The sequence below is a fragment of the Gymnogyps californianus genome, chromosome 5, assembly GCF_018139145.2.
Source record: "Gymnogyps californianus isolate 813 chromosome 5, ASM1813914v2, whole genome shotgun sequence".
Taxonomy (NCBI): Eukaryota; Metazoa; Chordata; class Aves; order Accipitriformes; family Cathartidae; genus Gymnogyps; species Gymnogyps californianus.
In genome coordinates this window covers 29,628,570-29,649,416 of record NC_059475.1, presented here as the reverse complement: position 1 = coordinate 29,649,416, position 20,847 = coordinate 29,628,570, and the positions used below count along the sequence as shown (strand labels likewise).

At 45.2% G+C, this 20,847-nt stretch overlaps 2 protein-coding genes across 2 annotated transcripts; both read right to left on the bottom strand.

The window, feature by feature from the left end:
* Window positions 1–1,015: 1,015 nt before the first annotated feature.
* Window positions 1,016–4,971, bottom strand: LOC127016378 (acyl-coenzyme A thioesterase 1-like). The gene is made up of 3 exons (XM_050896820.1): window positions 4,518–4,971; window positions 2,967–3,169; window positions 1,016–1,628 (listed from the first exon to the last, which is right to left on the bottom strand). Exons 1-3 carry the CDS (start codon window positions 4,969–4,971, stop codon window positions 1,026–1,028), a joined length of 1,260 nt encoding a protein of 419 aa, XP_050752777.1. The 3' UTR covers window positions 1,016–1,025.
* Window positions 4,972–6,198: 1,227 nt separating this feature from the next.
* Window positions 6,199–20,813, bottom strand: JMJD7 (jumonji domain containing 7). The gene is made up of 8 exons (XM_050896821.1): window positions 20,747–20,813; window positions 19,824–19,977; window positions 18,654–18,907; window positions 17,776–17,832; window positions 17,279–17,374; window positions 14,760–14,836; window positions 13,526–13,685; window positions 6,199–6,819 (listed from the first exon to the last, which is right to left on the bottom strand). Exons 1-8 carry the CDS (start codon window positions 20,811–20,813, stop codon window positions 6,731–6,733), a joined length of 954 nt encoding a protein of 317 aa, XP_050752778.1. The 3' UTR covers window positions 6,199–6,730.
* Window positions 20,814–20,847: the final 34 nt, after the last annotated feature.

The window sequence follows — 20,847 nt, the reverse complement described above, 5'->3', positions numbered from 1 at the left end:
TAAGCCCACAGCTAACTGCTATAGTGGCAAGACCACTGAGACAGCCCACTCCACAGGGCTCCTGGGAACTCAGCAGCAGCAGTGGCTTTATTCTTCCTCCCCAAAATGGGGATTAACTGACTTTCAACATTCAAAAGCAGCTACTTAGCACATCTGTATCACCCCCATCTCGAGCACCGTGCAGACCCCTACTGCAAACTCCACCACTTCTCTTACCGATAGGAGGTAAGGACTTCTGTATATAAACTCTTCAGCCAGGTGAAGCGACAGCTTGTGACTACACCAGGATTGCTGCCTATGTATTTATAGGCAGGCTTCATTCAGACAATTTCAAGTAAACTGCGCATACACACATACACATTGTATTTATTGAGTAGTGCAGTGGAAACTTTACCCTGATATGTAACTTATCTGGAGTCAGCAGGAGATACAATCAGTGTAACCTGGGTAAGATTCACTTCTGTTTTTTTGAGGTACCAGAAAAAAAATGTTATCACTGCATTTCAGAATAAGTCAGAAGAGTGCCTCTTTACTTAGCTGAGATCAGAAGTGCCACAACCTTTTTACTAAAAAATGTGAGAAAATGATACACCAAGAGGAAAGGTGAGTGTAATAATGTGATGTCCCAAGAAAGTGCTGTTTACAGCTAGGTTACAGTTAAAGGTGCAAGACTAAACGATTCAATGGAAAACTCCTGTAAGAGTATTCCCTGTTACGAAAGGAGATGGTTGGAGATTGAGGGCAAAGATAGCTCAGTACAAATGCAATCTGCATGATGGGAGGCTGGGTTTTTCTCAGACGACTACAGCACACAGGCAGACCAGATGGTGCCAATCTACAGTGCAGCTGGGGCCAAAAGACAACTAAAATTCAACTAAAAAATGGAAAATTATTTGGGGAATGAAAATTAACAACTATGCAACAGTGGGGTTTAGAGGAAGGCAAGCCAGGAAACTTTCGATGAGTTTCCAAGATCCAGTGAGAGCTGAAATACCAACCCTGGTCAGCACCTGTGACAGCTTCCACTACAGCTTGCTCTTAGGGATGTCCGAGTCCATCAAGTGTTGCCAGAAAAAGGCCTGTATCCTGTGCCATGCATCTTCTTGGGCTTTGGCATGCTCCCTCCATTGCCCTCCCCAATGCACAAACACCCCAAGCACTTTGTGGATCGAAGTCTGGCACAGAGGCAAGTATGGCGGCTCCAAGAGGTGCCCTGCTCCAGAATAGGAGCAAAACTCCACTTCCCGTCCATACTGCTGAAGGCGCTGAACGGCATCCCGGCAATAGAGGTCACTCTTCCAGTTCCTGTCATCCAGTCCAGACAGGAAGAGGAACTTGGCTAAGGACCTCTCCATGGGAATGCGACAGTCCCAAGTTGCTGGGTCCCTGTGATCATCTAGGACATCTGAAAAATCTACTAGGCCAGACTCATCACTGGTCTTCATCCTCCCCAAATCATATGGGTGGGGAGGAACAGTGAAGCCATCCCCCTGCAGGGGAATGAAAGAATTAAAACCACTTCCAGATATGCTGACAGCTGCCTTGATGCCAGGTAGAAACGTGGCCATGGAAAGGGCTAGATCAGCTCCTTTAGACAAGCCCAAAACGCCAATCCCAGTATCTTTCACCTGCAACACAGTTATGAAAACAACCATTATCAACTACTCCTCATTTCCTGGGCTGACATAACGTCTCCAGTTCTGCTTCCTCGCTCCTCATCCAACTAAGACCACCCATATTTTACCCCTTCCCTCTCTCTGTTCAGGTTCTATCACTCCCGTATCTATCCCTTTGCTGAGCCTCCACAAGAGTGACTATGAATTCTACATCTCCTCAACATTTCTCCTCCTGTAACACTTGGTGACCTCTACAGACAAAGCCTGTTTGCTCCCTCCACATCCTGGCTAGACACTTGCTCTCAGTATTGTATCTTTTACCGCTCCTGTGTCCAAAGCCCCTCAATCTTCTCTCCTCAGGGCCCCTTTGGAAAACCACTTTTTCATGGGTTTACTTGCACTGATTTTCTTTCATGCTATTGTTGTTTGATACTCTCCTGCAGCTGACCTGTTATCTTCTGTTTTGTCTTGGAACACGTAAGATTCATTACACCTGAGGCTGAGTAAGCCCAATAACTGTTTAAATCAACTTAGTTATAGTGAAGGCTCTCCATACCAAATTCATTTTGTAATGTGTGTCTTGTAAGATACTCTGGAAGTTTCAGAGCTCTATAAGGAACAAGACAAACAAGCAAGGCTGAATTCTGCTCTCACACTGCCTACATTCCTGGTGTCCATGTGCTAGAAAATAAATAACTTACTTTGTGAAATGAATACCACATTAAGTAGCATTCCATTCAAAGTTTAAATGCTACTTGATTTCTCTTGGTCTCTTTTGGTTTAAGTATGATGATATATTGTTATAAAGTGTCTTTCTCATCCCACATACTTGTTCAAATACAGCCCCAGCTTCTTAAGACACGGCACACTCTCCAGTGCTACAACTGTAAGGGACTCTGCTGTTAAAGTGTTTTATTACTGTCTTGTGAAACTTACTCAGAATCAAAAGCCTGTAACATCTCAGAAATAGCAGAAAACATCAATGGATTTTTTTCCCTTCTAAAATCTTGAAAGATGCAAAAGTAGGGAGATAAATTAAGATTTCCTGCTTAAGCAGTTTCGTGCTTCTAGTCCAGGAACAGCTTTGATTTAATCTTACACAAACACTGGTTTGCACAACGACAGTCTATGAACTGTTATAAAATGCTGTGCAAAACCAGCTATCCAACTACTAGCAAAATTTGAGTTGAGGCATATGCTTTTCCATCTCTCAGATCATGCTGTCTTTCAGACAATGCTGTCTCCTTCTAACATCTCAGAAACTTAGTTGCATTCAGTGACATATAGCATTCCAATTAGAAAACTGGAAAATAGTTTCCAATAGGAAGAGCACCATAATTTGTCTCTTACCTGTTGCTGCTTCCGCAAAAAGTTCACAGCTTCCTCAAAATAGCCCAGTTCAAGAATCTCTGGCATAGCAGGGAGATCTTCAAAGGCCATGTAAGCAAGAGCCAGAGTCACGAAGCCTCTGCTAGCCAGGAGACTTGCTCTGTATTCAACAAGGCCTCCTCCCGATCCATACAAATCAATAAGTCCAGGGAATGGACCAGGTCCTGCAATGAAAGGGGGGTGTGTGTGTGTGTATATATATATATACACACTCAAAGAGAAAAGTTTCTACAGTTGTCCTTTCAGTAGTGCCCCCTCAGCACACATCAGGACAGTAGATATGAGAAGGAAATCATCCTCTGAAGCTTTCCATGGAGGGTGCCATTCTCAGGCACACACACAATCACTGTAAGGACACTAATTTCAGTATTTCTTCTCTCTCTTAGGAACTCATTACAGGAAGTTCACATGTTGGGCATCCTTTTCCCACCATGAATTTCAGCTGACATTGGCCTAGATGTTCTCAGGCCATGGGGGATCAATGAACAAACAGTATCGCTGCATGAGCTGTGCTTCTTTAGGAACTGTGCTAGCAGGCTTTCCAGGGAGGGAATACTTGGGTTATGAAACGCACCCACAAATGCCAGCACTGATCTACACCAATTCAGGCTTCAGTATGATCTGCGTAACTACCCCTGGGCTTCTCAGTTCTCCTCCTGCAGCCATAGGACCTTCCTTTCCTGCTGCTGCTCTGTCCATTCTTATAGCCAGACTTCCCTTACACGATTTGGTGTCACAGCAGCTGCAAGGGACTTTTTATTCATTACAGAGCAAGATATTCACATTTAAGTACTGTTCAAGGAACATAAACAGTTCAGGGTTCAGAGCAGCTTTACGCAGGATCCAGTGTCAGCACTGTCTCTGTACGGAGCTGTGGAATATGATGCCTGTTTAATTAAAGACTTTGCTTTGCTCATTTGTCTCCCATCTTCCTAAGTTTCCCGTGCCGTCAAGCTGCTCAACCAGGTAGAGACTTCTTCCTTTGGCTTTTCCTTAGCCAAAGAGAGAGGCAGGAAGACAACTCCAGAGCCTGCAGGAAGATCCATGGCAGCTGCTAGAGCAGCCTAGGCTGGCTGCAGCCCGAGTCCAGTGCTCCCACCACACCTCGTCATTCCTCACTCCACGGCCAGAGCTGTCACGCCTCACAGCTCTGCTGAAGACCAGGGGCGTCTTTGTCCTATCAGCTAAACAGAAGAGCTAAGAAATAAACACTTTTCCCCAGAGCTCTCACTGCAGGAGAGGCCCTGCCCTGCCTCAGCTAGAACAAACAGGAGACACCCCGTGTTACCACTGCTGCCCTCCCTGCACCTCCCCGCCTCGGCACTTGACCCGCTTGGGCAAGACCTGCTCCTCCCTGCTCTGCTGTGAGGATCCAAGTAGCTGAACCAAGCAAAGGCTGAGGGAACCATTAGCTGAGGCTTTGCTCTGGGTTGCCGAGTGCATCCAGGGGCCACGGGGCACAATACGTGGTGTAAGTCACATGTGGAAAACCAGAACGGAATTAAAACTCACCAGGAGGGAGGAAGAGGGTTGCTTTCAGACGACCTTCTCTGACTGAAATCCTCTTCACCCCCTCTCCTGAAAACCATCGTTCATTGGTGCATTTTCCCAGCAAGCAGCTCATGTCCCCATGGCCCTCATACACTTCCAAGTCCACACAGAAAGGGGTCAGGACGTTCCTCTTTGCCAGCCGCTTATAGGGCGCTTTAGACTGCAGAGACCACAGCAGCCCCATGGGCTCCACTCCCGAATAGCTGCCCCCCAGCGCTGGGGAGCGGCTGAGGTCAAGCTCGCCGCTGCTCCCAGCTCTGTAGCGAGCGTGGGCTTGGAAAAGCTCCCCACTCTCGTCCACCAGGCTGGCTCGGAGGGTGACCGCCTGCTGTGGCAGGAGACCCGCCACGCAGATCTGCACGGGGTCATCGAACAGACACCTGGGGGAAGGCAGAACCGTCACCTGCACCGCCATCCCAGCTCTGCTGGCGGGGAGAGGAGCTGCCCTTTGTTGAGGCGAGACACGGGCTGCGTGAAACAGGATCGTCAGGAGCCTGTCGCTTCTCAGGCTTAAAATCTCTGCCCAAAGTCCAGGAGGAACCACCGTGACTGCTTCCTTCCGTCGGCAAGCATGGGCTGCTGGGAGATGTAGTTCGGAGCACGCCTCCCTCCAGACATGCCGGCTCAGAAGTGGTACAATAACACCATCCACTTGCACAGACACAAGCTGTCATTTGTTCCTGGCATGCAGTCTTACTTTTGATTATAGAGAGAGACTAAATTAAAAACCCCAAAGTGACAAAAAGAGATATTCAAATCGTCTTTCCCCCTGACTGTGGGAAAGTCCAGATTCGACTGCAGAACTGGCTTGGGCGCCTTTGCCAAGGCACAGTGAACATAAACAAGCTGGAAAGCCTGAAGTAACGTGACATCTTAATCTAGCCATGAAACAAAGCCTGCCCTTAATCCCTCTTTTCAGCAATTTTTGGACAAGCACCACAAGGCAAAATGATGCTTTCTGCTTTAACTATGTTTCTTTAAAAAACAAAAGAAACAGACAAAGTAGAAGAATTATTATATTTTTCTTCACAATAATCAATCTTGTCTAAAGGGTATCTGCATTTTCCTAATTAATGCATGGAAAATAAATTTCCCTCCATAGCGCTAATGTTTCTAAGGAACTGTCTGAAGATTTGACAATAAATACCAGTTTTTGGTTTTCATAAACAACAATACTACATTTTTGCGATGTTTGTGTATTTAATAGCCTTCTAGTCCTACCCTGCGGGTCTCAGACACGTGAGTAGTCTCATCCCGTTCTGTGGAAATACAAATGGGAATTAAGGCTGCAGAAATAGGCCCCTGGTTCACACAACTTGCCTGATCATGTGTTAGGCAGCAATTAATGGCAAAGGAATGAAACAATCAATGAGCCTACAAGCTGCAGAATCACACGTCATGCCACGAGACCACAGGTGATGTGCAGATTGACTGTAGATCTGGCAAAGCAACTCTAAAATCACCACTCAGGATGTAAGAGAATGCGGCTACATTTAAATACAACAGTGGAAAGAAATAAAAATCAGCAATAAAAACACGTAGCTTAACATGGAAAATAGCCAGCATTGACTTTTGCATGTCCTCCTAGATGTCCTCCACCCATCACATCATTTGAAAAAAAAGAAAGAAATTAGCACAGAAATAAGCTTTTAAACTGACCTTTTATTGCAGAAGTTGTAATTTCTCACCATCAAAACACCACAGCCCCTGAACTTAGTGAGTTACAACTGGACAGGACTTTTGCCTTAAGCAGAATGCATGTGTTGGACTGATGCAGCCTGATGCACAGGTGGGTGGCAGAGCAGATTCTTCCTTGTCCGCTTGGGTTGTTGTGAAAACAATCTGTAGATCTGAACAGTCATGGCTTCCGTTTTGGGATTTCCAAAACCTGGATTGCCTCCCTTCAAATTTTATTTTGCTCACCGTCACTGAGGCAACATGCAAAGACCTAAAAATGCTATTACCAAACCTTCTACTTACAAGCCAAAAAATCTGGCCAATTGATCTGGACTCTGAAATCAAGTAAAATAGCCATGATTTGTTTGAGAGACAGTGTTGAGGATAATTTAATGTTCAGTTCTTTTCACTTGAATCATGTTTGTACTCCAGTCACAGATGCTGATGATTGTACCACATCAGAGAGAGAGATCACACGCTCGAGTCTCCCACCTCTGCTATAACACTTTCACGGTTTTTGTGAGACAATCTAGTAGTTGATAATAGCTGTACTTAAGGTCATATTCCATGTCATACCAATAATTCACTGAGGAGACAAGAAAAAGGAAAGACACTTCTAAGGCTAGAATGTAATGACTTACAAATGTGTTCATAGACTGTTTTACACAGTTCAGCTAGTACAGGCTTTTCCTTATTACTGACTGAACTTTGAAATGAGCAAATCTTTGACTACAGCCAAAAATAACATAAGCAAACATTAGCGTTCTTTAATAGTGCTGCCAATGCAACTCTGTCTTAACCCAAACCAACTCCTCTTCAGACTCTATACTGAGGATTCATTGGAGCAGAAGCTGGCAAAATGTTTAGGAACAGAAAATGTATGCTTCTATTTAGAGCAAAAATACCAAATACACTGCAAAGTTTAATATCTGGATAGGAACCTCTCTTCCTCTGAGTGTGTAAAGGATGGCAAATTCACCACTACTTCACAATGGTCATCAATTAGACAGTGCTTTAATTCTGCTTCTCATTTTAATTTTGCTGTACATCTCCTGTAAAAAATAAGCCCAGCAGTATAATATTGTACCAATGGTTCTTGGAGGAAAATGTACTCTAGCTTCAGACATTCACTGGACTAGACCCAGAGAATATTGATTTTTCAAGTGTATACAGACTGTAGTGCAGTTAACAGACTAAAGGCCAAATAAATTCATCAACTCTTTAGCATTTCTGCTAGACAGAGAAAAAGAGAGTGGCCGGGGGCTTGCAACTGGAAACAACTCTACTTTTTCTAAAAAATCTTTAAGGACTGATGCAGCAGTACTGGGAAAGGAGAATAAGAAATACTGCTTTACCGCTAGCTTGTCTTTTTATCACGGTATTGCAAATACTGAAAAAAAAGGGCTTGCAATATTTGCAGTTGTGCTGGTTTTGGCTGGGGTAGAGTTAATTTTCTTCACAGTAGCTAGTATGGGGCTGTGTTTTGGATTTGTGCTGGAAACAGTGTTGATAACACAGGGATGTTTTAGCTACTGCTGAGCAGTGCTTACACAGAGTCAAGGCCTTTTCTGCTTCTCACCCCACCCCACCAGTGAGTAGGCTGGGGGTGCACAAGAGGCTGGGAGGGGACACAGCTGGGACAGCTGACCCCAGCTGACCAAAGGGATATTCCATACCATATGACGTCATGCTCAGCATATACAGCTGGGGGAAGAAGAAGGAAGGGGGGGACGTTTGGAGTGATGGCATTTGTCTTCCCAAGTAACCATTACGTGTGATGGAGCCCTGCTTTCCTGGAGATGGCTGAACACCTGCCTGCCGATGCGAAGTGGTGAATGAATTCCTTGTTTTGCTTTGCTTGCGTGCGTGCTTTTTGCTTTACCTCCTCCTCTGGTGATATTCCAAAATCTTTGCCTTCTGGCCAGTCTGTGATCACTTCCAGAATTCCTGGGCGACTGGGGTTTCCTACTCGACTTCGTTGTGTGATCAGTGCAATCCACTTACTCCACGTAGCATCAGTTGCATGATGTGTACAAGGGACTTTCCCTTTGAACATCCAGCCTAGCACTGGCAGTCGGGGTGCTAAGAGGAGCTGTGTTTCAGTACCAACCACTTCTGAAGCAGCTCGAACTCCTTCATATGCTGCTAATATCTCCTTTTCAGTTGGAGTATAGCGGGCCTCAGATCCTCGATATCCCCGACTCCAAAACCCTAGAGGTCGACCTCGGGTCTCCCCAGGTGCTCTCTGCCAGAGACTCCAGGTAGGGCCATTCTCCCCGGCTGCGGTGTAGAGCACATTTTTAACATCTGGTCCTGCCCGGACCGGCCCAAGGGCTACTGCATGAACTATCTCCCGTTTAATCTGTTCAAAGGCTTGTTGTTGCTCAGGGCCCCATTTAAAATCGTTCTTCTTCCGGGTCACTTGATAGAGAGGGCTTACAATCATACTATAATTTGGAATATGCATTCTCCAAAAACCTACAACACCTAAGAAAGCTTGCGTTTCCTGTTTACTAGTTGGTGGAGACATAGCTGCTATTTTGTTGATCACATCCATTGGGATGTGACGACGTCCGTCTTGCCATTTTATTCCTAAAAACTGAATCTCCTGTGCGGGTCCCTTTACCTTACTCTGTTTTATGGCAAAACCGGCTTTCAGAAGAATTTGGATTATTTTCTCCCCTTTCTCAAAAACTTCTTCTGCTGTGTTGCCCCATACGATGATGTCATCAATGTACTGCAGGTGTTCTGGAGCTCCACCTTTTTCCAGTGCATTTTGGATTAGTCCATGGCAAATGGTGGGGCTGTGTTTCCACCCCTGGGGCAGTCGATTCCAGGTGTACTGGACGCCCCTCCAAGTGAAAGCAAACTGTGGCCGGCACTCTGCTGCCAAAGGGATTGAGAAAAATGCATTGGCAATATCAATTGTGGCGTACCACTTGGCTGCTTTTGACTCCAGTTCATATTGAAGTTCTAGCATGTCTGGCACAGCAGCACTTAGCGGTGGTGTGACTTCATTCAGGCCACGATAGTCCACTGTTAGTCTCCATTCTCCATTAGACTTTCGCACTGGCCAAATGGGGCTGTTAAAGGGTGAGCGAGTCCTGCTGATTACTCCTTGGCTCTCCAGTTGACGAATGAGCGTATGGATGGGAATCAGGGAGTCTCGGTTGGTGCGATATTGCCGCCGGTGGACCCTTGTGGTAGCGATTGGCACCTGTTGTTCTTCGACCCTCACCAACCCCACAACCGAAGGGTCCTCAGAGAGTCCGGGCAAGGTGGACAACTGTTCAATTCCCTCTGTCTCCAAGGCAGCTATACCAAAGGCCCACCGGTACCCTTTCGGGTCCTTGAAATACCCCCTCCTGAGATAATCTATGCCAAGAATACATGGAGCCTCCGGACCAGTCACAATGGGGTGTTTTTGCCACTCATTCCCAGTTAGGCTTATTTCAGCCTCCAATACAGTTAACTGTTGAGATCCCCCTGTCACCCCAGAAATACAAATAGCTTCTGCCCCTTTATAGCTTGATGGCATTAAAGTACACTGTGCACCGGTGTCTACTAGAGCTTTATACTCCTGTGGATCTGATGTGCCAGGCCATCGAATCCACACAGTCCAGTAAACCCGGTTGTCCCTCTCCTCCGCCTGGCTGGAGGCAGGGCCCCTCTAGTACTGGTCATAGGATTCTCCACTCACTTGTAAAAATGGATTAGAATTCCTTTTCATAGAATCAGGAGTAAGATCAGCCCTTCCACTTTGTCGGCCACACCGCTCGCAGTGCTCACTGGAGGCTGAAGCAACCATTTTCCTGGAAGAACCCTCATTTGTAGTTGTTTTTCCTTTCAATTCCCGTACCCGTGCATCTAGGACTGAGGTAGGTTTTCCATCCCACTTTCTCATATCCTCTCCGTGGTCAAGCAGGTAAAACCACAGGGTACCCCGTGGTATATACCTTCTCTCTCTTCTCTCTTGCCCAGAAGAATACCTTCTCCTAATAGCTGAGGTATTGGTCCGTACAGGTGGAAGGCAGAACTTATCCTCAAATCGCTGGAACTCTTGGGACCATTTCTCGGCTAGCGTGTCTGGCAGTTTCTCCACAGCCGCGACGAGGGAGGAAGAGAGACTTTCTTCGTATTGCCGAAGTCGGCGAGCCAATTCATCTATTGTTGGTCCCTCCTCATCTTTCCAGTCCACTACTGCCAATGCACTGGCATACGATGATGGTGTACTTCGTACAAACTTCCGCCACATGGGTCGTGAACATTGGACTTCATCTGGATCTGTGGGTAACTGCCCATCGTCTGGGTCATAATAAACCATCTCCCGCACGGCTAATTCCCTCAGGTACTGGATACCTTTCTCCATGGTGGTCCACTTGCCTGGCTGACATACAACATCCTCCTTGAAGGGATACCTTTCCCTCACGCCCGATAGAAGTCGCCTCCAGAGGCTGAGGGCTTGTGGCTTTTTCCCAATCGCCTTGTCAATGCCCCCTTCCCTAGAAAGGGATCCCAATTGCTTGGCTTCCTTACCCTCTAATTCCAAGCTACTTGCCCCATTATCCCAGCATCGGAGCAGCCAGGTGATAATGTGCTCGCCTGGATGACGGCTGAAGTCTTTTCGCATATCTCGCAGCTCACTCGGGGATAGTGACCGGGTGATTATCTCCGGTTCTGCCTCTTCCTCCTGTTCTCGTGATGGCCCTGCTTCACCTTCATCCTTCGCTAAGCGAGCTGATTTTTTTGTATATTTCCTCTTCTGTATAGGGGCGATTGATATTGGCACCGGTTGATCCTCTAGTTCAGCTGCATCATCCATCGCCAAGGTTTGAGTTGCCACAGTGCCTGTTGCTGGGGTTTGAATAGCCACAGTGCTTGTCATAGGGATTAGAGTAGCTGCAGTAGCTGTCGCCAGAGTTTGAGTAGCCACAGTGCCTGTTGCTGGGGTTTGAGTAGCCGTAGTGCCTGTCACCAGAGTTGAAGTAGCTGCAGTCATGGGAGCTGATCTCTGGGTGGTATTTTTAAATAGTTGTTTAACCCTAGGCAAGATCTGAATCACATTCAGGAACAGGCTGATTCCTAGCAGTACGACCATACTAAGTTCAACATCCCAAGGATATTCAAAATTTACAAACTCCTTCAATGCTATTGCAATTAACCTGGTAAAGAAAAGGAAGATGTGGGAAGATGTCTCCCCAATAGGTTGGCTCCCCGAGGAGAAAAGGTAGAAAGTGCAGTTATTAATATTCTCTAGGAGACAGCACCCGAAGTACGGAGATCTCTCCTCCACAGATTGGTTCCCAGAGGAGAAAAGGTAAAAGGTACAATTATTAATAGTCTCCCATAGGCAGCTCCCGAAGTACAGAGGTGACAACAATGCTGAGTACAAACACCCGATTAGTTTCACGGCTTGCACTTCTATCATATCATAAACCAGTGTTACAAACAACAACAACGTGATAACTCTAGCCCGGTTCCCACCGATGATAAACAGCACAACAGGGAGCATATACTGCAAGTAGGGCATTACATAACGCAATTTCAAGAACCACAACACCAACTTTGAGAGCAAACGAACCCACATTGTAACCAGTAACTATCAAACCAATATAATGAATACTTATAACAAGTTTGTTTTAACACACTCTGATCAGATCTGTCGTTATCTCAACCCTTCGTGCCCCACGTTGGGCGCCAAAAAGGCTGTCGTGGTTTAACCCCAGTCAGCAACTAAGCACCACGCAGCCGCTTCCCCCTCCCCCTCCCAGTGGGGTGAGGAGGAGGAAAGCAAAGGAAAAAAAAAGTAAAACTCGTGGGTTGAGATAAGAACAGTTTAATAACTAAAGTAAAATATAATACTAACAATAGTAATAATGAAATATAATAATAATAGTAATGAAAAGGAATGCAACAAAAGAAGGGGGGGGGGGAAGAAAAAACCAGTGATGCACAATGCAATTGCTCACCACCCGCTGACCGATGCTCAGTTAGTTCCCGAACCGCGATCCGCGCCTCCCGGCCAGCTCCCCCCTGTTTATATACTGGGCATGACGTTCCATGGTATGGAATACCTCTTTGGCTAGTTCAGGTCAGCTGCCCCGGCTCTGCTCCCTCCCAGCTCCTTGCCCACCTGCTTGCTGGCAGAGCATGAGAAACTGAAAAGTCCTTGGCTTAAGATAAGCGCTACTTAGCAACAGCTAAAACATCAGAGTGTTATCAACATCATTCTCACACTAAATCCAAAACCCAGCACTGTACCAGCTACTAAAAAGAAAGTTAACTCTGTCCCAGCCGAAACCAGGACACCTATTAAACTGTCTTTATCTCAACCCACAAGTTTTACTTTTTTTTTTGATTCTTTCCTCCATCCCACTGAGCAGGGGGGAGTGACCGAGCGGCTGCGTGGTGCTTAGTTGCTGGCTGGGGTTAAACCACGACAGCAGTGTTACACAAATACTAATGTTATGTTGTTCAAAATACTGTATTTACTCTTCCTGGGCAGACAGGATTATTCCAGGTAAAGGACAGCAACTAACTCTTCCTCAAACCTTGCAAAACTTACACGACGTAACGATAATACTTCGCACCATCCCCACCCCTCCACCTGCACCAAATGAGCAATGCTTGAAATTCTGGAAGGAAGAATTGGGGGAAGGAAAAAAAAAGATAGAGAGAGATTATGATAAATCCTACAAAGGAAGAGATGACCAGACTTTTGATAAGTGCAGGGGAACAGTAACACAAGCATAGGCTTATTAGCAAGGTAAGAGACTGGGTCGGAGCAGATTCCAGCTCACATGACAACAGAGTATCTCCACATTGTGTTTACATCCATGCCTAAAACTCATACACTTTCTGGTTTCCTTTTCTTCCCCCAGATTTTTTTTTGCTGACGTGACAGTGGCACACACAACAGGCAGTTTCTTTGTGAAAGGTATGTAGAAGACCAATTTGCAGTTAGCAGACTAGGCAGACAAACTGTTTAGCCCCATATCATAAACAGAAACTGGATCATGATCACTGAATTAGCTATCCTTCTCCAGACTTGACAACTAGAAAGACTTTTTCTTTTGCTGCAGCCCTAGCACTTGTTGACAATGCTATGAATTATAAGCAAAACAGACTGCAAGGAGGTAGCACCATGGCATCTGCCAAGATTGTTATTTCCTCCTGAGGAGAGGTAGATGATCTTAAAGGGACCTTTGGTCCCAGTTATGCTTTGCTGTGGGATATCTAGCTGCACACCCACCACAGTTCAAAAACGTGTCTGGAAATACTGTATATTTTACCTGCTATACAGCCATGTGATTGCTGAACATGATGGAACCAGAGAGAAGGCAGGTATAACATCTCACCAGCTTTCACTGTACACTGCAAAGGTTTTGCCTGAGCATATTCTGGATACTGTTCCAGATTTGGGTTCAAGGGGTCCAGGGGGATCCAGGGTACCTAAAAGCAAAAGAGTATGTATGTACATGGTACTGACCCTGGCAAAAAATTCCAGCAAGCTTCCAGAAAAACAACTGATAACCAAACTTACTAGGTTACAAAACACGTATTTTGCCTAGCAAAACACGTACAGCTACACAGCTTTCCACATTCAACTGGGAATAGGTCAAGGATGCAAAAATTTGCCTCCTTCCATGAAGCATTTCTAATTAGGGAAAAGGTGCTAAATGTCAGCCATGAAATTTCAGTCTCGTGGCATACTTTCAAAACACCTCCAGACCCTTATGTCACTTGTTCCTCCTACATTCAGCACTTGAGTATTTTATCTGCACCACTCTTTTTAGAAATTCCTTTCTTCTTCTAAAGCTCTCTGGTCTAATTTTATTCCCAGCAGCTAAAACCTCCCTTCCTGCTGCGAAATCCCTCTTGCCTGCATTCATTTCTTCTGTGCCCTACAGAGTTATAAATCTCAGCACTCCACCTTACTGCATTACAGGAATGCTCCCATGAGATTCCATGAGCACCACTCTGGAAACAGAGAAAAACCCTCAGCTCAAGTTCAGCTGTAGCATTAGTCACACATTGTAGAGGCAAAAGGGGAGAGATTAGATACAAAAGGCTACTGAGTTTTTGTAAAGTGCCTCCAGATCTATATATTTTAATCAAATAAATACTACTAAGAAAACACAATTTATTCATTGAGACAGATACATTTTATTGCACTGGGTGATACTGCTGTAGAGCAAAATCTAGCCCTGAGTAGAGGGCCAAAAGAAAGTGAATGCAGAGGAGTCTATTTCAGTCTTAATGAAATCAATTCCTTGATTGTTGATTCATTTAAAAGTCCTTTACTGGATCTATTTAAGATTGGTGCAAGGAAGACAGTTTATGGTATCAATGGTTTCAGGTGTGCAGTAAAAATCTTTTCTGGAAGCTGGGTATCCTTTGCGAATAGTAAAATACAAATGAAATATCTGGGCATTCTCTTTCCAGTAATGAAGGATTTCTAAGTATCAGTCAACATGCTCAGTTTGAGGGCTCAGCAGTGCCCAAAACTATCTTTACTGTTTTTACCTTATCTGCACTCTTCTCATCCACAATTTCAAATGAGCCATCTTCTGATACCTGATAGGTTGCTGGCTGATAGAGCTCTGGAACCACAGAAAGAATTAAATGACACAACTCAGAGTAGTACTCAAGAGAAACTAATGGCAGGGCATGTCATGCTTTCACCAAGTGAAAGAAAAATTAAGACAAAACCATTTTCAACTTACCGTCCTCACTGTCCTTCCCTTTGTCCACTTCAATTTTTATCCAGTTTCTTAATTTTTTATTTCTTCTTAAGTCAGTCTGAATATTGAACTGCCTTCCTGTTTGGAATTCCAACCTTCTTTCTTCACAGGAACTATTCTCCTCAAAACCCATTTTACTCCTGGTCCTATTTTGTTCCACTAACTGTATTGTTTCCCTTTCAGAAGTCATAAATGCATCTCTGACTTACATATCGTTCTATATTCTGGCATTTCTTCTTAGGTCAGTCTAGCAAGACAGCACTCACAAGAGTTATTAGTGACTTGTGGCCAGCCTTTCACTTCTAATTTTATCCAACAGGGCTCATCAACTGCTTCAGATACTGCAGGTTGCTTTTCTTTCATTGCTTCAGTACATGTGGTTTCCTAAGCCCTCCCTTAAGAGAGTTTCTCTCCATTAACCTGATGTTCAAAAAGATGGAGTCGTCTTTTCACTACACACTTGTCCTGGTTTCGGCTGGGACAGAGTTAACTTTCTTTTTAGTAGCTGGTACAGTGCTGTGTTTTGGATTTCATGTGAGAATACTGTTGATAACACTCTGATGTTTTAGTTGTTGCTAAGTAGCACTTATATTAAGCCAAGGACTTTTCAGTTTCCCATGCTCTGCCAGCAAGCAGGTGTGCAAGAAGCTGGGAGGGAGCAGAGCCGGGGCAGCTGACCTGAACTAGCCAAAGGGGTATTCCATACCATGGAACATCATGCCCAGTATATAAACAGGGGGCAGTTGGCCAGGAGGCGCGTATCGTGGCTGGGGAACTAACTGGGCATCGGTCAGCGGGTGGTGAGCAACTGCATTGTCCATCACTGTTTTTTTTCTTCCCCCCCCCTTCCTTTTTTTGTTATATTCCTTTTCATTACTATTATTATTATATTTCATTATTACTATTGTTAGTATTATATTTTCCTTTAGTTATTAAACTGTTCTTATCTCAACCCACGAGTTTTACTTTTTTTTTTTTTTTCCCTTTCCTCCTCCTCACCCCACTGGGAGGGGGAGGGGGAAACGGCTGCGTGGTGCTGAGTTGCTGACTGGGGTTAAACCACGACAACACTATAAAATGTAAGCATTATCTCTGTTCTATGCTTTAACAGTAACTTGTTTTACAAAGTATGACTCATATGACATACATGTATTTCATACATTCACATACATATGACACCACCTCTCCTATGAAGAAAGGCTGAGACAGATGGGGTTGTTCAGCCTAGAGAAAAGGCGGCTCTGGGGAAACCTTATTGCGGCCTTTCAATATATAAAGGGGGCTTATAAGAAAGAGAGAGAAAGACTTTTTACCAAGGCCTGTAGTGACAGGACAAGGGGCAATGGTTTCAAACTGAGAGAGGGTGGATTTAGATTGGATATAAGGAAAAAATTTTTTACGATGAGGGTCGTGAGGCACTGGAACAGGTTGCCCAGAGAAGTTGTGGATGCCCCATCACTGGAAGTGTTCAAGGTCAGGTTGGATGGAGCTTTGAGTACCTGATCTAGTGGATGGCAGGGGGGATGGACTAGATGATCTTCAAGGTCCCTTCCAACCAAAACCATTCTATGATTCTATGATTTCAAGGTTGTAAACAAAATAAAACCAGTATAAATAAAATACTGTAGCAGCGCACATATCTAGGCAAAATTATATTAGTGTCATATAGCACTCTGCATTCACTTAATGTGATGGTTTGAAAGTAAAGGAATGGGAAAATAAAGTCTTATTTTATGAGGCATGAAGTTAAGCTGTCCATCTTCTAGATGACACTGCAACATAACAAACTACTACTGTGCACACAGGAAAGCAACATAAAGAAACAGAAAACGGGCAATGTGAAGTAATGCTGCCATAAGAATCTCTTTTTTCATTTCTCCAGTTTTCAGAGATTCAGTTAGTAACTTGAATATTTCATTAAATTACAACTTATTTTTCAGCTTCCTGGCTTTTTTCCCAGAGAAAAGAATGAGCAGGCAGAATCCAAACCTGTTAAACATCAAAGATGACATGCTACAATACTGACAAGATACTTAAGTAACTGAAATATTCTAAAGCTGAAGAGACTGCCATGAGTATCAATGAACCTATTACTTTACAGGACTGTAAAACCTGACCTCAGAATAATGTTTGTATGACAAACTACCTGTAGCACAAAACAGAAGAGATTTCTGTTCACACTGGAAAGCGTAACACTGCATAAACATCAAAATGTTATCTCTGCTTCCTTTTTCATATTTTTCAATATTTTAGTCTCTCGTCCTTCCAACCTCCAGACATACTGCATAGTAAATTATGTACCATATGGGATGAAGGGACGGTCACTCGGTGGATGCAGTAGGAAATATTTCTCTCCAGATATCACACAGTACAAGTTCTCATAATGATCTTTATGTACTAGGATTGAGAAAAAAAGAGATGTGGAGAAAGAGAGAAAATCAGTGTTATTTCCTTCTCTACATCAGAAACCATAGTAAACTGAAAGTGTCAGCTTGTTCTCTTATTATCAGTCTGCTTCCTCCTCTTGCGGCCAGTAGGAGTGGAAAGTAACAACATAATGTTGTAGCAAATGTTTCAACGAAGCAAATTGTCAGTGCCTTGCCTGACACAATGCCAGGTAGATGCACCCAGAGACACAGCAGCAAGAGGCTGCAGAAGTGCAGGAGAAAGAATGCAAAAAAGCATGTTAAAGTAGAACTGCCTTGTCAGAGAAAACACACAGTCCTCCTGAGCCACTAACTCAAAACAAGCCCGCTTAAAAAGCACACAGAAGACTTACAGCGTCATACAATACGTACAAGATGTCACAGCAGCTGATTCCCCAAGCCAGAAATTCACAGCATCAGGCTTCTTCCCTGTATGGTTAGGGAACAGAGAAATGTTGTCAACAACAACAAAATTTGAAATGTTACGTTTAAAAGCGTTTCAGATAATCTTCTGCCAATTTCTGCCAAATTCTATCCTTTAACTTCCTTCATAACTATGACAGGTTTCATTGCAAATAGCACTCTGAGCAACAGCAACCTCCTATGCTGGAAGCCACTGTAGTGCCTATAAGACTTCATGAAATAGTATTATCCATCCCCAAATCGATGGTTACAACCCTCTGTTTCCAGATTCTGAATCCCTAAGACTTAGCTCACAGAGAAACTGCAGCATGTCTAAGTACAGTTGCAAAAAGAAGGTGAGATCACAGTAAATCATTTTCATTGACATTTTAAGGAAAGACATGCTGTAAAATAGAAACCAACTGAAACAGAATAGTGTTTAACTAGAAACAAACATCTGTAATTTTACCAAAGGAGGTGGGGGCTGTGTGTTGTTTCGCTTGTTTGTTATCCTATCTTTGGTAGCAAGAGCATGAATCGGAGTCGAAACATGACTCCAAATCAGAGAAAAGACACTATATGAAAAGAAGTGCTATATGGCACTATCACCACATTGTTTCAGTTCTGATGGTCCCAATACACAACTGAGATACTGATTCTGGAGTAATCCAAACCCAAAACTTGCATTACGCTCTTAAGTATTTTACCACTTCTACTTTCTAAGGGGATGAAATCAAACTGAGCTGTGGCATCCAGAAACAGAACAAACATTCACCATGTACCTAGCATGATTGTTTTAAAGCTCTATACAAAACATTTACTGAGTATAGGAGAAATAGAAGGTTTACCGAGTGCCTCACTCATCCATGGTATGTCAGGCTGCACATCACAGACAAGTTCAGGGAACTCCTTGATGAGGTTTGAACACTGCTTCTGCACATAGAATACGTTGGGAGAGGTCACTTTCTTCTCCACAATGTCCAAAAAGTCCATGAAAGGCATTTGGCGCTCCTCTGGCATAACAAAACGGTCCTGAAACACTGCATCTGCATAACCATTTGGTGTAACTGCCACACTCACTACCTTGGGACCTACTACTTCCCTGCAAAATAAATCAAAAGTTTACAGCCAGACCTGCAACTGGCCCACATATTGGACACTGGTTACTTTAAAAACAAGATGTTTCATGGGCAGCAAACATAACAAGCCTGGCTTTCCATGGATGGGTGTCTCTTGACTAGACTTTCTATTGCCTGGTAAGGACTCTGGCATTTTGCTCTGATTGCTGCCTTACGCTCAAGGCAACCACAGTATCTTTCGCCTCTCTAAATTCTCTTGTGTCTAACAGACGAGTTCACAAAGGAGCTCCCTTTCCCTCCGTGCAGGCAGGGCGCCTGCTTCAGCCACTTCTTTTCATGAATCATGGCGGAGCTTGATATTCTCAGGACCACTCAACCCAGCAAAATCTGGGTGGCCATATGTTCAAAAGCAATCAAGGAGGGAGAAAGGGTGGATAGAGACTGACAGATACACACATCATGAGGCTAACAGCCCTTATTTCTGTGAGAAATTTAATTTTAAACCCATAGATTTTAGGTGTAATCAGAATCCCCTCTCAAAAAAGAGCTTTTTAAGAAAAAAATCAGTCATTGTTAAAATGCTCATCTTTTTTTAAAAAAATCAAAGTGTACTCAGTCACAAACAAGTCAGTCTGTTCTTACTGGGAGGCTACAGGGTGGAGCACTGGTCAGAGCACAGCGATCAGACTGCCTTTCGATAGCCTGAGCCTGTTGGCTGCACACAGTCAAAACACCCCCCCTTCTGACTGCATCGGAACTGGTCAGGACAGTATGTTTGCAGGAAGAAATTTACGTGAGTTTGGCAAGACTGAGCACCTTCATACAGAAGCAGGGAGGAATGTGAGCTAATCTTAGGGATAAAAGCAAAGATTAACCAAGGGCCTTTTACTGAGGTCAACCGAAATTGACCACTAGTCCTGCTCCAAAGCTCGTTCATACCTGAGGTACGCTGAGGTCCATTTCTTCAGAGCTGGCCAGTGACCGATGGCATTCTGAATTACACAAGGTTTATTCGGACTCACCCATTCTCGATAAAACTCCAGTGGGGACGGAGGCCTGTCAAGATAGGGTACGGACTCCGTCCACCCCAGCTCTGTCCAAGCAAACGACAAACAGTTTTACTCAGCGTCTTGCGAGAAGCGCCTTCCGCTAGCATGCTAACTGGCTTCAAACCCCACCCCACAGGCGCTCAACTGAAAGCAAGCTGCATGCCCTCGGCTCCAGAAATCACTGTTAAAACCCAGAGGCTTCTAGGGAGGGTTTCAGTGCCAGACGGATACCTCAGGCCGTCGCCCTGCTACTCTCCTGCTGTCAGCCACAGCTCCTCCCACAGGCGGCCACGCCGTGGGCCCACAGGACAGTGGGCATGAAGGACGTACATTACAGGAGACGCACCTCCGACACAGGGATGATACCACAGGAAGATTTTTGGAAGCTGGAATAGTGCTTTGTTTTGCTATTTTATACATAGGATAAACCTAAAAGGGCCATTTTCTCGAGTTTCGTTTTCTTTTTGCAGCAGCCTTTCTGCTGCTTCTTCACCTTGGAAACATTTGGCTGAAAACAGAGCCGGAGCACGGACGCTCCAGTTCAACCCACGCAGGTGCCATTTGCGGCTGCTGCGGCCCAGCCGGGGCGCCGAGGCAGCCGGAAACCGAGTTTTTTCTTCCCGCAGGCCGGGCTGGGGCCCCTGGAGAGCGCCGGGGAGGCGGCAGGGCCCGGCCCAGGCCCCAGCGCCCGCCGCTCCCGCACGGCCGTAACAGACGGAGCCACCCCCGCGGCCTCCCACCCCCTTCCCGCCGGGCTGCCCCCCCCCGGGCCGCCCCCTCCCCTCTCGGCCGCGCCTCCGGCCCAGCGCTCACCGCGGGCCTCCCGCGGGAAAGCGGCCAGGCAGCCCCTGACGGCTCGCAGCGCCGCGCCCTCCGCCATGCCCGCGCCGCCGCTCCGCACGGCCCCGGCCTGC